General features: G+C 40.2%; 1 protein-coding gene across 2 annotated transcripts in view; it reads right to left on the minus strand.

The window, feature by feature from the left end:
- Positions 1 to 19,784, minus strand: part of cpne5b (copine Vb) — a 573,316-nt gene that overhangs the window by 370,910 nt on the left and 182,622 nt on the right. Inside the window, exons 6-7 of one of the 2 annotated variants that reach the window (XM_034166971.1) lie at positions 15,574 to 15,588; positions 5,846 to 5,922 (exon numbers count right to left, since the gene is read on the minus strand). In XM_034166971.1, coding sequence (XP_034022862.1) covers positions 5,846 to 5,922; positions 15,574 to 15,588 — 92 coding nt within the window. The remainder of the gene's footprint in view (positions 1 to 5,845; positions 5,923 to 15,573; positions 15,589 to 19,784) is intronic. The other variant, XM_034166972.1, reaches the window with a different exon arrangement.

A 19,784-nucleotide genomic window follows, 5' to 3' on the forward strand; every position in this document is an offset into this window, starting at 1 on the left:
AAGAACGGCAACTTTCTGCTTGCAGATAAAGCAGGTGGCGTTCCCCTTAAACTCCACAAAGAAATAATCATTTTCCCACCTCTCCTGAAACACTCTGTGCTCAACATCAACTTTTCTTTTAGCTTTTGAAAGAGATTTTGATTTATGTTGTGAGGACGCTGGCTGAATTTTTTTTTTTTTTTTTTTTTTGGCTTGTTTGGGTTCACAAGGTAAATATGCTGTGTTCAGGGTCACCTCGGAAATCAGAAATTTCTTTCTCAGTCCTGAAAGTGGGCTGGATTTCACTATAAATTGATATCAAGTGGAGGGCCGGATGAAATGATATTGCGGGCCGGATTTGGCCCACGGGCCATGAGTTTGAGACCCTGGGCGTAAAGACAGGGGAAGAGAATTCCACAGCCTTGGTGCCACTACCTGAAAGGCCTGATCCCCACGAGTTTTGAACCACATACGAGGAACCAACATTAGGCGCTAAGCAATAGCGGCTAATCGGCTATCTGGTCTTAAAAAACTAATGAGGTTTTACATCCGGAGATATAAATTCACATTGATCAAGCGGATAGCCTCTGGGACGGAAACAAAGTGTCCGCTTGATGATTTTCAACCTTAGAATATGTTAAGCAGTTACATTTTGTACAACAACGGTTAGCCAATGCAGCTTTAGCCTAACTTTCACTAAGATTTATGCCTAGAGCCGATTAACCATAATTTTTGGTGAGGTGTGCGCTGGAAGTGTGCGTGAGTAAGAATCATCAATCCATACGGTCTGAAAAACTGTTAAACCCAGTTTTTCATTTGAATCTTTCTCCTCTGATGCGCTGTGAATATGTTCCAAGTGCATTGTTTACAGAGAGGAGCACCTTCCAAAAGAACAACAATCTCTGCAGCTATCCACCAATCAGGCCTGTATGGTAGAGTGGCCAGACAGAAGCCACTCTTTAGTGAAAGGTACACAGCAGCCCAACAGGAGTTTGCCAAAAAGCTCATGAATGACTCTCAGACCATGAGAAAAAAATTCTCTGGTCTGATGAGACAAAGATTGAATTCTTTGGCTTGATTGACAGGTGTCATGTTTAGAGAAAACCAGGCACCATCCCTACAGTGAAGTATGGTGGTGGCAGCATCATGCTGTGGGGATGTTTTTCTGTGGCAGGAACTGGGAGACTAATCAGGATTGAGGGAAAGATGAATGCAGCAATGTACAGAGACATCCTGGATGAAAACCTGCTCCAGAGCGCTCTTGACCTCAGACCTTTATCTTTCAGCAGGACAGTGACCCTAATCACACAGCCAAGACATCAAAGAAGTGGCTTCAGCACAACTCTGTGGATTTCCTGCAACAAACGCTGCTTTTGCTTCAAATTCTTACCCTGATATAGCACGATCAAACAAGTTTCAAACAAGAGTGAAGCTGTTACGACTATGAACACCCGGAGGTTGCCACACACTAGCGAGATTTTGCAAATCAGGACAAAATTTTTGAACAGTTCAACAATTGGACCCCCATTTCAAAACTGGTGCCGATGATTGCCATAACAACCACGTATTCCAAGTTAGTTCAAGACTGACAAAGATGGATGAAGAAGTTAGTATGATGCTTCAAACCGTGCCCCGATTTGCTATTCGGGATTAAACAGGAAGGAACAGCCACCTAAGTATTTAAAAGTTCATGTGAGGAAAAAATGCACCTAGCTGAATAAATGGAGAATTGATTTAATTTAAACTGATGACAGTACAGCACTTTTAGGTTGAATACATGTTGATTAGTCTATTTTTGCATGTTTTAGTTTCGCACTCTACTTGCAATGTCAATAAACCTGTGGACAAAGGACAACTGCCTTCAGAGTCTTGATGTTAGGCAAGAATTTATTGATGTTAGGAAAGAGCTTGCTGGCTGTCAGAGTATACAGAAGAAGTACACTGAGGACAGCACAACGACAGATGTATGAAGACAGATTACATGATACCCCATTAGCATCACACTTATTTCAGGCAGACTGTAAGACCACATGCTGAAAAGACAAGCACTAATTTAGCTCACTTTGCTCTGCACACCACCCTTTAATGGTAATTATTATGTGCTGAAAATGTGATGGATGCATGCAAACATGCTCCCTGCTTCTCTGTCCGATCACTGTTTTCCTCTTTTCTTTCTACATTACTTGCATGTCTACTTTTCTCACTTCACTTTTGGGCTCTTTCTTTATATCCACAGCTTTCTACAATGGCCACATTTACATGACCATAATATCAGATTATTGCTAATAATCTGATAACTGTAATAATTTGATATCTCATGTTTACATGCAATTCAGTAATCTGATAATTGGAAAAACCAAACTTACATAGTTTCAGATCATTAGTTTGATTTAACTGGAAGTGGAGAAAGAAGAAAGGGCAGCTCCTGAAGAAAAAGCATAGACTGAAAACAAGCGCACACACTGCCTCTCTGTCTGTCTCCTGTTCATTTTCCTTCTCTCTTTCTTTCTCGCTCTCCATCTGTCTGTCTGCCTGTCTGTCTGTCTGTCTCTCTCTCCATGTAATCAGCTGATTCACAGAGTTGATGTTCTCACAGTCAAAATATGACATCATGGTTTTAGGAAATTCCGCTCAACTTTAATATATTTGTCTATAAACCACATAGATTGCCAAGAAATTTGGACATTCAAGGATGCTTGGGTGTCCTGTCAAATTATTATTTTTTGGACACACAACGGACTCTCTGAACTTTGTGATCTGATGTAGGCTGTTACCAGCAGGTCGTTCCGCTGAACCCTTGGAAATGTGAATGACAACTGCTTTTACACATGCACATATGTAAAACAATGAAATAAATCTGATTAATGGTTTACATGTACCGAAGAAATCTGAGTATTCTCGAGGTCGGCACCACGTCACTTCCGGCAAAGTGGAAAATCCAAAGGCAAGAATTTGGACTTCCCCAACTGGCTGCTCGGTTAAAACACGTATACTGTTCTATTGTAATCAGCTGGTTTCATTTAGTCTCTGATTTGCTTCTATCTGCCAGCTGACAGCTACCATTGCCTGGAACAATGAGATTTATACACCAAGCTGACCTGAAATGAACCATTGTGCATTAATTTGACTTATTGACATCTGACCCCTTTGAAAAGTGACCAAATTACATGTATTTGTACTGAGGTGTTGTTGCAATGTTTTCACCGACATTGATTCCTGTTAAACAGTTTATATTTAAAACAGCAAATCCTCACTACCCCACCTCCTGAATACAGTTTATTTAAACTTGAATTCACAGCAAATATAAGATTTTATTCGGCTTATGTACTTACTGAAACTTTGTAGAAATTGTGGGAAATTCATTGTTTTTAGCAACAAAAAAAATGGATTTTAGCTAATGTCTCTTCGGTGTTGTCAAGTTAAACTCCATCTCAAAGAACAGTGACAGCATGCCATTCACAGTAATACCCCCATCACACAGACGGAATCACGCAGAGTGGCATCGGACTTATGAACTGGTGCACATCCAAAAGGTGTTGGATTTCAGTGGTTGAGATGGGCCACCTATCCGACGGTGGTCCATGTGTTATCTGAGGACCATCTAACCGCAACTTACATATTCTGATGGTAGCAAAACGGGATCCGAAACAATTTCAGCGCGTACGAGGGAACCTTGAGATACATCAGGCACTGCAAAGCCTCCCGGTATGACATGCAGTTACGCAGTTTGCGCTCCACCCCCGGAGCGCAAAGGAACTGTTGAAATGTATGTGGCATGCTTCATCACAATAGTAATTCTGAATTATTATCATCTACAGTGAAAGTGAACAGCAGCTATCAAACCGAAAGCTCCATGCGCTAATGCACACACGTTGCTGCAAATCTGAACAAGCTGTTATATCCACAATTGACCTTACAGTACAGATATTTATCCACGACATAAATAATGTCAACTATTGTCTCCATCAGAACACGGGCAGCTGCGCCTCTCTGTGGTGCGCAGTAAAGTGTCATTGCATGCATCAGGCTCGGAGCTGGGTGGATCTCACGCTGTAATAAATGTTCACCTTCTAACTCTGGAGATGTAACATGAAACTTGTGCCAGGCAGTTACACCATAAATAAACATGCATCTTACCTCCAACAGCGGCCCAGGAGTGTTTCACAGCGCAAACGTGGGCATGAAGCCAGGACAGCAGCCTGCGGTTAGAATTCTCTCACCCAAAATAAAAAAAATAATTCCATGTGATATTCCAACCATTACGATGTCAAAAGTTGCGTTGTACTCCTGAAGTGGGCAAACAGGGATAAATAAAAGTTCCCTGGAAAGGTGTTCCGTTTGATGGACTGCTTGGCCCAATGCCAGCAAACTTTGGAGCGAGGCTGTCCAGTGGCAGAGGCTTAGTGGCCCATGCAGCGTTATGCATACACACACACACACACACACACACACACGGCTGAGTGATAATTACAGCCCCACATGCGTGCATGGCACGCACGTGCAGAAAACAGCGCTCTGGTCTGCCACCCAGACATTTGGAGATCGAGCAGTCTGCAGCGCCTTTTGTGGCCATCTGACAGTAGTCTGTGTCATCTACATACACTCTGGATGTGATCTGACAGGTGTGGACGAGGTAGTCCATCTGTGCTCTGACACTGCAGACCACGGTTCTTTTCCTACCGACTGTGTCAGATTATGGCAATATTTGCTGTGTCAGGCATGCTTCCGGCGTATTCTTGCTATGTGTGACGGGCACCTAAAACTATTTGATGGGATGCTGCCATTAATCATTTTTTTGTGAAATGGTGCAAGCAACATGAACTATCTGATTTTGTTTTACTTTGCTACCAGTAACATCAATGAGCCACAGTTGATATTATTTGCAAACAAATGTGAAAGAACATGTTTAACTGACTGCTGTTCTCAAAAGTAATTCCCTGCAGTCTGTTTTCTCACTTTACCCTGAGATTGAAGTTGCAGCTCTCGGTCAGTGTTAGCTTACAGTCGTGAGAAACCACGCAGGGCACCATTTTGGAAGTACTAATGTTATGATGTCAAAATAAAGGTATTGAAAACTAACCCCCCAAATTTTCTTCATAATGTACTAATGTTACGTTGTAAAAATAAGGGTTTAATGTCAAAATAAAGGTTTTGAAAATTAATCCCCCGAAAATTTCAGAATAAAGGATGCACAACATCGTGCCATGTGCAAGCCGAAAGCTGAGGTTGATCTGACAGAAAGTCAGAGATATGCAAGCCACATACACACACAGACATTTCTTGCATTATAGATAGATAAGCAGACCAAATAACACCACTAGCCATGCTTAAGAAATATATAAATGAATGAATAAATAAAATACAGGAAGATGAAGGCCAATCTAAATATTTGACCAAATGTTAGCTGACCAAGTCTAAAATCTCTCTCCCTACTATAAAATCATGCACTGGTTGCATTATGAAAAGTGCCCTTAACTTATAAACACACAACCCAAGATGAATGGAACATGAGTACACAGTATTCCCACACAGTGTTCATTCAGAGGAATTTGTTTGTGGCTTTACCAACAATTTCTCTCTCTGTATAAAAGGATAAGGTCTGGTTCAGCTGGCTAATTTTTTTCCAGTATGATTCAGACTCATTCAGTTGGTTCAAGATGGGTTCAAATGTCACTTTCATGGCATAATCTACAACAGCTCTGTCCTTTAGAGCATGTCAAAGCCATTTAGTGATTAAAACCATGAAATGGCTGTAAGGTTGCTGATTGTATTTGGGCTCAAATCTTGAGTAAACAACTCTTTTTGACAATAACATTTAACCTCAAAGGTATTTTTTAGTGAATAAACTGCTGAGCATCTTACTCACCCTAGTGGTTTCTCCAGTCGGCTGGCAGGTGATCCAACAATCTCCCCAAGAGTGCAGAACATCTGACCCAAAAAGTCCTTTATGGAAGAAAGGGAGGGACGGCATGTTTGCATATTGTGCAGCAGAGAGACAACAAATGAGTGTGGACATACTCTGCTTTGCCTTTCGTGGTCTACCAATGAAAGCCATGCAAATGGCAATTCAAGAACTGTTACATATTCACAGGTCAGAGTTCTTCAAAATGTGCCCTATGATCCAATGTGCTACATTGTATTCTATAAAAACAAACAAAACATAAAATGCAGGATTTATTGATTGTGGTGGTATCAAATGATGCTTCTATAAAACAAACTCGCAAACAATAAAACAGCATCCGAAATGTTTGGTGGCATACTGTCGGTTGTGAGCTAGATATCATTGTCCTTTTCCATGATTAAAAAAAAAACAAAAAACTGTGAAGCAAATTTGTCAGGCTAAGCTGACAGGCCACTGTGCCATTAGGTGTATATGCGGTGTACACATCTGTAAGCGTGGTTTAGTGAGGATAACAGATGTGTGCCAGAACGAAACACATCCAAAGCAATAAAGAAAATGACAAGAAACATGACACTGTTGGGCACTGATTTAGATGTGGTAACAGCTACTGTAGGGTTAGGCATGTATGTTTGGTCATTTACAAAGTTTTTTTTTTTACCACAATACTATTTCTACCAAACTCATATAAGGTCATATTGCAGACTGTCAACTTTAAATTAACGGTAATTATGTCCAAATCAGCTAAACGGTGATTATTAGTGGAACAATGAGCAAATAAAACACCTAACTGCAAACAGTGCAGCAGACAACTGTGCATTTACTTTGGTTCCCGTAAAAATGTGGACCACACAAAATTGTTTTAATTCCTATTCATTGTGGACGTGATTGATGTCCGTAGTCAACTGTCATTTTCATCTGTAACTGCATACGAACCAAAGCCGTTCTCCCATTGCTGATTTCTGGTACCCAAGTGGTTACAATAGTGACTAAAAAAACATGTCATAGTGCTCATAGTGCAGTTGCAGAACATTGAAAGTAATACCAAAAAATTCTGAACATGTTCAAAGCAATTATGATGCTGTGACTGAGTGAGATTGCTAAAAAAATTACAGATGGCTTTGGTTTTTATTTTTTATTGCATCTTGACATAACTTGTTTCTGTTGCAATGTCAAATTGGCTGTGCAGTCACTTTGATGCCAAGTTAAAATTACAGACTGACATTAAAATATAATGCAGATTGTTTTCTGTTTTGGAGCAATTTCATTGACCTGAGTGAGCACTGAATGCGTACAGTGTTGTGCAGTAACTGTGCGGCAGGGGATCAGGGGTAGAGGGGAACGTCACAGCGTATGGAGGCCTGACTGGACACACGGTGCACAGCAAAGCACCATGCTAAAGCATACATCTCCCCACACTCTGCCAGCACAAGTAGCATGCTATGTACAACAGCAAAACCCAGTTTGTTCTATATTCAGTATGCATAACACATTTGGAATCCATTAAAGAAAACATTTAATAACTTAATATAGTTATAGTTACAGCTCATTGTTCTGCATAATTGCTCAAATCATCATCTTACCAGAGCTTACATATGATGCTGCCATTCAACTGACAGACCAATCAACACACAACATAACATCTACAATTTACATTAATCACTGCAGCATGTAGAACTGTGAAAAATATCTTATATGTGAAAGTTTCAGATTTATGCACATAGATACAAAACACCTCAAATGTGCACAAAAACTCACAATAGAGCCATCAGTAAAGTCAATGAAAAATCCAATAAATGGATAGAATTGCTCACCATTAAAATAACTGCTGATTTGATTTGATTTCATCAAATCAGGACCTTCAGCGTGCACTGGGGTGGTTTAGCCGTGTGAAGCGTCCGGGATGAAAATCAGCACCTCCAAATCCGAGGCCATGGTTCTAAACCGGAAAAAGGTGCTTTGCCCTCTTCAGGTCGGTGGAGTGCCCTTGCCTGAAGTGGAGGGCTTTAAGTATCTCGGGGTCTTGTTCACGAGTGAGGGACGGATGGAGCGTGAGATCGATAGATGGATCGATGAAGCATCTGCAGTGATGCGGTCGCTGTATCGGACCGTCGTGGAGCTGAGTAGGGGGGCAAAGCTCTCGATTTACCGATCGATCTACGTTCCGATCCTCACCTATGGTCATGAGATTTGGCTCATGACCGAAAGAACAAGATTGCGAGTACAAGCGGCCGAGATGAGTTTCCTCCGCAGGGTGGCTGGGCGCTCCCTTAGAGATAGGGTGAGGAGTTCGGTCACTCGGGAGGAGCTCGGAGTCGAGCCGCTGCTCCTCCACGTCGAAAGGAGTCAGTTGAGGTAGCTCAGGCATCTTTTCCGGATGCCCCCTGGACGCCTCGCTGGAGAGGTGTTCCGGGCACGTCCCATTGGGAGGAGGCCCCGGGGAAGACCCAGGACACGCTGGAGGGACTATATCTCTCGGCTGGCTTGGGAACACCTTGGGGTTCCCCCGGAGGAGCTGGGGGAGGTGTGTGTGGATCGGGAGGTCTGGGCGGCTTTGCTTGAGCTGCTGCCCCCACAACCCGACTCCGGATAAAGTGGAAGGAAAATGGATGGATGGATGGATGGATAAAATAACTGCAACTATTGAATCTTTGCAGGACAGTGTTTTCCATTCTGTGTTGCATTTTTTGGTAAGGTCTTGCTCAAAGGCCAGCTAAACTAAATGCACCTTGCAACCATGAAGCACGGTCTGCCTATGCTCCATAAAAATAGTTCTCAGATTTCCTTCTCACACATTGCAGTGTGAGAAGGAAATCTCACACATTGCAGTGGATTCACTAAATGTCAGTGCCTGAATGCTTAGCATCATCTGAAAAACTTAGAAAGTTGAAAAATGTCTTTTGCAGTGCACTTTTTCTTCTCTCCTCTGTCGCTTTCTGCATTTCTTTATAAATGTACTGCTTTGCAACACTATAGTCTGACTGTGATAGGTGACTTGAACACCTCCATGATCGGCTTGACAACAGCAGCATGAAGGAACATGTCATTAATTGGATTCACTGCAGCCAGTACAGTACAGCTGCAAGCGCTGTGCTGCACTGGTGAACAGAGGATCACACGAAAGGTGGACAACTGCAGCTTGCTGTGAGAAGCAGGTTTCATCACTGAGTCCACTGTGGTTTCTTTGTTAGCCCCATTAGCTTTTCTATGTTCAGTACCAGTGTCAGCAGCAGCACCTGCTGAGTCAATTGTCTGGCTGTCTAAACACCTGCTGGCTTCATTAGACATCGATTCAGGGCCTGAATTGGACATATGTTTAGTTGTGGAGGGAATTTTTTTTCTTATATCCATTTTGTAAAGATAAAAATATATTTAAAAAAATGCAGCACCACTCTACTGCTCCTCATCTCACCTGCCATCTTGTTGATTGACAGTGTTGTAATCAAGGCTTTGAACCGGTGTCGCGGACCGAATGGTCCTCTCCTAAAAATCAGTCCGCCTGTTGCATCTGCACATGCGTCATTTCGGACCACAGCAGCACGTCTGAGACAGAGTGTCTTCATCAAAAGCAATCAAATGTATTAATGGGATTATTAACCATAAGATGATAAAGGTAAAACCTCTTAAATCATTCCAAAGGCAGTTTTAAGCAGAAACAAGGCTGTTTTAAGTAGAAACGAGGCGAAATTCCGTGACGCTTTGAAATGTCCAACGCGCAGTGAAGGCATCAGCTAGCAGCTCGTTTAGCTGCGGCACTCTGATCGCTTCTGCCGCCTTTTATGATGAAATAATGCTGAATTTATGTGGAAATGATTGTTGTGCAAAAGCTTCAGATATCGGTCGCTGAGATAGATGATGACTGGAGTGCAGTTTGAAGCAGAAACGAGGTGTTAATCGGTGAACCATCCATCAGTGGGGACAGATTTTTAGGGGGACTGTTCGGTCGGCAACACCGGTTCGTGGAATGAAAATGAATACCAGAAACTTTTGGTATTTTGCTAGGAATGAAAATGAAACCAGAAACGTTATATTTTTTATGTTCTAGAACAGAATCGTTGTTTAAAAAAAATAACTGGTTAACACCATTATTTGTTCATTATTGAAAAGGTTTACATTTACAGTGACCCGGTGAGGTTCACTTCCTGTTGTTCACTTAAGTTATTTTGTTGGTGGTGGTGGGACAAAGCACCGTGCCCTGTATTTCACACTGAGAAATGCACCCGGAGCAGACTAACATCGAGGGACTTCTTTAAAAACTGACTTTATTGGCATTATTGTACTTTTTCACTTTTTTGAATTTTGAATTTTTATGAAATCTGTTTGGAATTTGTTGCACTGGGACGTCTTTAAAAACATTGTGTTCCTTCCCTAATTTCCAAGATAAGGAATTAAAGTACAGTGGCTTGCAAAAGTATTCAGCCCCTTGGTATTTCACGCATTTTAATTTGTTTATGGCATTTCAAATACAAAAAGTAAATCAGGCTTCTCAGTGTAAAAATTTCTAAAATTACCTTTCTTAAACTCATACTGAAAGTAAATCTCTACAACTTGACCTAAATTAATTAAGAATATAAAATCCAAGATTATGGGTTGCATAAGTAATCAGCCCCTTTGGTATAATACCTGTAAATAATCCGTTTAATTGCCAGTTTTCTTCAGACAAGTCAGGGGATGGATACATGAACATTTCCAAATCACTGAATATGTCTTGAACATTATTTACATCAGTTATGAAGAAATACAAAAAGTATGGCACTGTATGATAAATCTATGTGGAGTAGACAGTTCTCAAAAACTGAGTGACTGTGCAAGTAGGAAAACAGTGAGGAAAGCCACCAAGACACCCAGACAATCTAGAAGAAGTTTTAGGCTTCTGTGGCTGTGATTGGAGAAATTGTGCAAATTCTGCGTTTTGTATCTCCAGTTATACAGCTTCATGATGAAGTGGTACAGAGGAGGGTCTTCTTTCACTAAAACATCAAATCTAGGGTTGCATCTCAGATGTACCTTGTGGCAAATTGTAGGTGAACTTTCAGGTCTTCTTTTTAAGAAAACCCCCCTCTGCTCCACTTCATCATGAAGCTGTATAACTGGGGATACAAAATCCAAAACTTACACTGTGCAAAATTTCTCCAGTCACAGCCACAGAAGCCTATAACTATTTCTGGGTTGCGTGGGTGTCTTGGTGGCTTTGCTCACTCTTCTCCTTGCACAGTCACTATCAGTTTTTGAGAACTGTCTACTCCACACAGATTTACCATAGAGTGCCATAATGTTTGTATTGTTTTATAGCTGATGTAAATAAAGTCCAAGACATATTCGGTGACTTGGAAATGTTCATGTATCCATCCACTGACTCGTCTGAAGAAAACTGTCAATAAAACTGATTATTTACAGGTATTATACAACCCCTGGCAAAAATTATGGAATCACCGGCCTCGGAGGATGTTCATTCAGTTGTTTAATTTTGTAGAAAAAAAAGCAGATCACAGACATGACACAAAACTAAAGTCATTTCAAATGACAACTTTCTGGCTTTAAGAAACACTATAAGAAATCAAGAAAAAAATAATTGTGGCAGTCAGTAACGGTTACTTTTTTAGACCAAGCAGAGGAAAAAAATATGGACTCACTCAATTCTGAGGAATAAATTATGGAATCACCCTGTAAATTTCCATCCCCAAAACTAACACCTGCATCAAATCACATCTGCTCGTTGATATTAACCCTATGCCATGACATTGACCCTATGTGTCTTTTTGCAAGGAATGTTTTCACAGTTTTTGCTCTATGGCAAGATGCATTATCTTCTTGAAAAATGATTTCATCATCCTTAAACATCAGAAAAGTGTCCAAAATATCAACGTAAACTTGTGCATTTATTGATGATGTAATGACAGCCATCTCCCCAGTGCCTTTACCTGACATGCAGCCCCATATCATCAATGACTGTGGAAATTTACATGTTGTCTTCAGGCAGTCATCTTTATAAATCTCATTGGAACGGCACCAAACAAAAGTTCCAGCATCATCACCTTGCCCAATGCAGATTCGAGATTCATCACTGAATATGACTTTCATCCAGTCATCCACAGTCCACGATTTCTTTTCCTTAGCCCATTGTAACCTTGTTTTTTTCTGTTTAGGTGTTAATGATGGCTTTCGTTTAGCTTTTCTGTATGTAAATCCCATTTCCTTTAGGCGGTTTCTTACAGTTCGGTCACAGACGTTGACTCCAGTTTCCTCCCATTCGTTCCTCATTTGTTTTGTTGTGCATTTTTGATTTTTGAGACATATTGCTTTAAGTTTTCTGTCTTGACGCTTTGATGTCTTCCTTGGTCTACCAGTATGTTTGCCTTTAACAACCTTCCCATGTTGTTTGTATTTGGTCCAGAGTTTAGACACAGCTGACTGTGAACAACCAACATCTTTTGCAACATTGCGTGATGATTTACTCTCTTTTAAGAGTTTGATAATCCTCTCCTTTGTTTCAACTGACATCTCTCGTGTTGGAGCCATGATTCATGTCAGTCCACTCTCCAAGTTGTGATCACTCCTTTTTAGATGCGGACTAACGAGCAGATCTGATTTGATGCAGGTGTTAGTTTTGGGGATGTGAATTTACAGGGTGATTCCATAATTTATTCCTCAGAATTGAGTGAGTCCATATTTTTTTCCCTCTGCTTGGTCTAAAAAAGTAACCGTTACTGAGTGCCACAATTATTTTTCCTGATTTCTTATAGTGTTTCTTAAAGCCATAAAGTTGCCATTTGAAATGACTTTAGTTTTGTGTCATGTCTGTGATCTGCTTTTTTTCTACAAAATTAAACAACTGAATGAACATCCTCCGAGGCTGGTGATTCCATAATTTTTGCCAGGGGTTGTACCAAAGGGGCTGATTACTTATGCAACCCATCATCTTTAATAAATTTATATCAGGTTGTAGAGATTTACTTTCAGTTTGAGTTTAAGGAAGATCATTTTAGAAATTTTTATATTGAGGAGCCTGGTTTACTTTTTGTATTTGAAATGCCATAAACAAATTAAAATATGTGAAATACCAAGGGGCTGAATACTTGTGCAAGCCACTGTATTTCCCAGACGTCGCCTTCCAAAACAAGGACATCTTATTCATCTCATTCAGCCTGTGTTGTTACAGAAAAAGATTCTCTGAGAAGATAATGCCACTCCTTAAGTGACATTGTACACTGGCAAATAATTACCCTCAAATTAAACAGTCTGCAGTAGAAGACATTTAATGTTTGCTTTCCACACAAATATGATTTCTTAGACTCCTAGAACAACAAAAACTGTGTAAATGACCAAATGTATATGTGTGGTTAAAACCTGATAAATTAGTTCAATTCAGATGCTCTGAGTAAACTGATTGCCCAAAATTGTTTACGTTTAGATAGCTCAAATAATTCAGGCATAGAAAATTATTGCTTGTGCTGGTAACAGTGTTGGGCTTGGACAGAAAAAAAGCAATTTTGTTGGTGAATGAGTTTGTCCATCTCAGCCAGCTTATGCAGACAATCACTCAAATAAGCTAGTTGTGGAAATATTCAAATTAAGTATGATACACTGACTGAAAAAAGTTAATTGAACATGTATAATTAGTTACAATAATTGTACATATTGAAATTATTTGAGTTAAATAACCTTAATTGATTCATTTCCTGAAACCATTTAGCTTAGTTTAACTCATCAGGTTTTACAGTGCACATTATTATGTCATATGAGCTCATACAAGACAAAGCAATTAAGATAATGACTTAAAATATTTTTAATGCCTGAAATATTTGAGTTAAGTAAACTAAAATGACAATCAATTCCTCAAACTGTTTGAGTTGAAATAACTTAATGGGTTTTACAGTGTGGCAAGTACGAGGTCTGTTAGAAATGTAACGGACCTTTTTATTTTTTGCAATAACCTTATGGATTTGAATCACGTGTGATTGCATCAGCCAAGCTTGGACCTTCGTGCGCATGGGTGAGTTTTTTTCACGCCTGTCGGTCGCTTATTCGCCTGTGAGCAGGCTTTGAGTGAGCACTGGTCCTCCCCCCTTGTCGGATTTTCATTGTGAGGAAAATGTCTGAACGGCTGGAGCAGCAATGCATCAAATTTTTCCAGAAACTGTGAGAGACAGCCAGGTGGACACCATTCGGAAAATTCAGATGGCTTTCGGTGAAGATCTTATGGGCATCACAGAGATTAAGGAGTATTACAACCAGATTAAAGACGGCCCACGGTGGCTGAGGGCGCGCCGCGCTTCGAGCGGCCATCGACAGGCTGAAACGACCAGATCATTTCCAAAGCGAAGGCTGTGTTGATCCGGGACGTCGTCTGGCCAGAGAAATGGCAGAAAAGGTGGACATCAGCACTTTTCCAGCACATTCCACTGTTAAAGGAGATTTTGTCATGAAAACAGGAGCGGAGGAATTCGCCACGGAGCCGCTAATGGCGCGGAACGAAAGCACCTCCGTGTTGGTCTCACAGGACATGTGATATGCTCAGCTCTTTGACAATTTCTCGGATACTCACTCGACTGAAAAGCTACCCAAAGCCGTCTGAATCTTCCGAATGGTGGAAAAGCTGGGCATGTCCCGTGAGACTTCCATCACGGAGGTGCTTTTTGTTCTGCACCATTACGCGGCTCCGTCCTGACGTGTGAATTCCGCCGCACGTCTTTCATTACAAAAGCTCCTGTAACAGTGTAATGTGCCGAAAAAGTGCTATGTCCACCTCTCTTGCCATTTCTCTGGTAGTCACACGATGTCCTGGATCAGCACAGCCTTCACTTTGGAAATGATCTGGTCGTTTTAGCCTGTCGATGGCTGCTCAGAGCGCGGCGCGCCCTCAGCCGCTGTGGGCCATCTTTAATCCAGTTGTAATGCTCCTTAATCTCTGTGATGCCCATTGAATCGTCACTGAAAGCCATCTGAATTTTCTGAATGGTTTCCACCTGGCTGTCTCTCACAGTTTCTGACACAATTTTCACGCAGCAAAGTGACAGTCGCTCAGCCATTTTCCTGACAATGAAAATCTTCCGAGGGGGCTGGACCACTCCTCCCACAAACCGTGCTCACAGGCGAATGACGCAACCGACAGGCATGAAAAAACTCACACATGTGCACGAAGGTTCAAGCTTGGCTGATGCAATCACACGTGATTCAAATCCATATAGTTTTTGCAAAAAATAAAAAGGTCCGTTACTTTTCTAACAGACCTCGTATATTAGAAAAATATAATGTTTTTGAATATCACCAATCTTGTCTTACTTTTTTAATTAATCACAATAATGATATAGATTTCACAATAAGTCTTAAAATGTGTCACTGGCAGACTAAAAGGCTTACTAAATAATTCAGCATCTGACTATCGTGTTTGATTTCAGCGAGTCCTTGGGCTGTACGCCCAGTCTCTGAATGCAAATAAAGCCTGATCTCATTTCTGGGGAGTTGAATAATAGAAATCTCACCACCTTCATTATGAATCTGCTATTCTTTTTTTTTTAAGAACTGTTATTGTTTTCTTGTCATGAGATGAGAAGAATATCGGAGGGCATCAAACTCAGTGTCAGTGTCAGTTCCGTTGTGATCGATGTCAGCGTACTTCCTCTTAAGGGAAGGATCACTGATGTGAGAGGCAGTAGCCATGCAGTGTTAGAGGTGAGAGAGGCGCTGAGACCTACGTTGAGTTCTGTGGACTTCCAGAAAGGTTGGGCAGGCAGCAGGAGCAACAATATTGACAACGACAACAACAGAGCACATCATGTACCAGGACACAACACCTTACTGATACCTACAGTAGCACTCTTAAGACTGCACAGCTTCACAGTCATAACGGATAACATGCTGTGTAGAGTGAAACCTGAACACATGACAGGGAAATTACCACTAGTGGTGGAAAACGCAAACCCTGGTCATCCAAAAACATGAAATAATCAACATACAGTGCATCCGAAAAGTGTGCACAGGGTTTCACTCTTTCCACATTTTATGTTGCAGCTTTATTCCAAAATGGATGAAATTAATTTTTTCCTCTTAAAATTCTACTCACAACACCCCATAATGACAACATGAAAAAAAGTGTTTTTGAATCCTGGCATAAACCTACAGCTGTCCTCCCATTAAATGAGGCCTGCCCACCAGCATATACATTTAGTCATGTCCCTCATGATGCGAAGCAAGGCGGGAGTGTTGCTCTTATTTATAAATCTAGGTTTAGCTTATTAGCTGTTGGGGGTCACAAATATAACTCGTCTGGGCATCTGATTCTCCACTCTGCTCAGGATATTACGCATTTCCAAGGTCAGAAGAATAAAAATCAGCCATATTACTTTGTCACTGTATATAGGCCTCCTGGCCCATATTCTGAATTCTTAGATGAATTTGGTGCCTTCATCTCTAACTTGTTAACTAGTGCAGATAACATTCTGTTCATTGGTAACTTTAACGTTCATATAAATAAGCCTTCTGATCCCCTCTGCAAATCATTTATGGAAATTGTGGATGCATTAGGATTTCGGCAGTGCATTCAGGACTTGATGCACATTAGTGGAAATACCCTGGATTTGGTTCTCACATATGGTATTGCTGTCATGAATATTGACATCATGCCTCCTACATCAGTGGTCTCTGATCACTCTCTTATTAAGTTTACAGTTTCACTGCCGTGTTTAGTAGAACAACAACCTTATATATCACTACAGCGATGCATCAACTCCTCAACTAAGACTGAACTCGAAGCTAGACTGCCTGATGTCTTAGCTTCACATTTGGCAAATACCCAATCAGTAGAGAGTCTTGTGGATAGTTTAAACTTAGTGCTCAAAACTACACTTGACATGATTGTACCACCTTTGTTAAAACTGCGCTCCCCCAAAACATAGTCACCTTGGTTCAGTGATTACCTGCGTGACCTCAAGCATAAGGCTAGAAGTCTAGAACGGAAATGGTGTAGTTCAAAATTCAAAAAGTATTCCACCTTGCATGGCGTGATGCTATCTTAGACTATAAGCATGCATTACTGGCTACAAAGCGGACCTATTACTCTGATTTGATCAACAAAAACAAGCATAACTCAAAGTTCATGTTCAACACTTATTCATGGACAACCACCTGTAGTTTGCTGTCCTTTTACAGCACAAGATTTCCTGGATTACTTTGAGAAGAAAATAGAAGACATTAGGTTAAACATATCCCAGGATGCCTTAACCCAGCCACTACACCCTACTACTGAGGCGGGCACCATTACTGAGGTATTACCTGGATTTACATTTGTGAGTATCTCTCGAGGCATGCTGACGAAACTCGTAGCGTCAACAAAAAGCACAACCTGTTTATTTGATCCAATACCAACAAAACTGTTTAAGGACCTGTGGCCAACTCTTGGGCCGACTGTGCTGGAAATTCTTAATCTTTCTTTAACTTCTGGATCTGTTCCTTAATGTTTCAAATCCGCAGTGATTAAACCATTACTTAAGAAACCTAATCTTGACCCTAGTGTATTGACAAACTATCAGCTGATATCAAATCTATCATTTTGCTCTAAAATTCTGGAAAAAGTGGTGTCACGGCAGCTCATGGACTGTCTTACTGAGAATCTCTTTGAGCCACTGCAGTCTGCTTTTAGAAAATATCATTCCACAGAGACCGCTCTCACTAAAGTGGTGAATGATCTTCTGCTTGCAATGGATTCGGACACCACTATGGTTTTTGTGCTGTTAGATCTCAGTGCTGCATTTGATACTGTGGATCATCATATTCTACTTGATAGGCTGGAAAATCATTTTGGGATTACTGGGAGTGCCCTTGCATGGTTGACATCATACTTGACCAGTCGTTCTTACTGTGTTTTGTACAGTAACACTATCTTTAACCTTAGTGACATGAAATTTGAGGTTCCACAGGCCCCCTGCTTTTCTCCCTTTATATAGCACCCCTTGGGCACATATTGCGATGCTTTGAGATTACCTTTCACTGTTATGCTGATGATACTGATGATATATTCTAAGATACTGGAAAATCTTTACAATAACAGACTGGATAGATTTATTGAACTTCACAACCTGCTTGATGACAGTCAATATGGGTTCAGAGCAAATAGGTCCACTGCTTTGGCTTTGTGCAGTGCAATCGAAGAGATCAATAAACATGTGGACCAAAGGGAATTAGTAATAGGTCTATTTATTGACCTAAAAAAGGCTTTTGACACAATCAATCATAGCATATTATTTAAAAAGTTGGAACTTTATGGGATTAGAGGAGTGGCTCTGAACTGGATTAAAAGTTATTTGCAAAACCAGAAGCAGTTTGTTAAAATCAGGGACTGCTGTTCTACATATCTGGACATTGTTTGTGGGTTTCCCCAGGGCTCTGTGCTGGGACCAAAATTATTTATTTTATATATTAATGATTTATGTAAAGTTTCCAATATGTTTATAGCAGTTCTCTTTGCTGATGACACAAACCTGTTTTCTTGTGGATAAAGCTGAAGAGTTGGTTTGACATGAACAAATTGTCATTAAATTGGTCAAAAACTAAAATGATGTTATTAGGAAATTATAAACAGGATGTACAAATACAGTTAAATATACTTTGGGTAAATATAGATTGCATCAAGGAAAATAAGTTGTTAGGTGTGATTACTGATGATAAAATTAACTGGAAACCTCATATTCGACATATCCAAAATAAAGTTTCTAAAAGTATTGCAGTACTGAATAAGGCAAAGTATATTCCAGATGGTAAATCACTACATACTTTGTACTGTGCATTGATTGCACCTTATTTGACATACTGTGCTGAGGTTTGGGGTAATAACTATAAAACTACATTACAATCATTATTCATCCTTCAAAAAAGAGCATTAAGAATAATTCATATTTCAGGGTTTTGGGATTATACTAATCCGTTGTTTATTAAATCACAGATATTTAAACTTTATGATATGATTGCATTTAAGACTGTTCAGTTGATGCATAAAGCAAGAAATAAAGAATTACCTCTCAGAATTCAAGAATATTTTACACTGAAAGAAGGAATGTATAATTTAAGGGGTATGTTTTATTTTAAAATTGCGGGCGCTAGGACAACTAGGAGGTGCTTCTGTGTCTCCATTTGTGGCCCCAAAAAAATGGAATAATTTACCGGAGAAACTTAAGCAATGTCCAGATATTAACTGGTTCAAACATTTATACAGACAAATGGTATTTCCTAGATATGTATTAGATTAATATGGTTGAGTTGTGATATATGTAGATGCTGTTGTACTAGAACCTTCGTTTTTTGTTGTTGTTGTTGTTTTGTGAGTTATCTGGAGAAATATTGGACTTCTTTTATCTGTAACTATGTGCTGCTGTGTTCAGACTGTGTTGGATATAAATGTCTATGAACAGGCATATATGCCTGTTTGATTGCTTTTATACAGGAGGGTAGGCGTGGATAAGCGTTGCTTCTGCCTACACCTTTAGGCACCATGTATTTTGTTTATTTTCTTATATTTCTTTTCGTCTTTGACTTTTCTGTTATGAGTTTGGTCATTTTGTATATATTTGAATTTCTGTTATGCATGGGTGTCTAATAAAATAATAAATAAATAATAAAAAAAAAGATAAATACTCAGTTATACATGCCGATAACTGCTGGTAATCTTATCCACGTAAAATCCCTGGAAGATTGCCTTGCATCAGTGAGAAGTTAGATGTCTAGAAACTTCCTACTTTTAAATTCTGATAAGACTGAAATGATGGTTCTTGGTCCAGTGAGACATCGGCATCAATTTGACCAGTTAATGTTTAGCCTAGGCTCGTGTGTCATACATCACACTGACAAAGTGAGGATCCTTTGGGTAATTTTTGATCCTCCATTGTCCTTTGACCTCCACATTAGAAATATTACG

Source organism: Thalassophryne amazonica, chromosome 3 (assembly GCF_902500255.1).
Source record: "Thalassophryne amazonica chromosome 3, fThaAma1.1, whole genome shotgun sequence".
In the NCBI taxonomy this organism is placed as follows: Eukaryota; Metazoa; Chordata; class Actinopteri; order Batrachoidiformes; family Batrachoididae; genus Thalassophryne; species Thalassophryne amazonica.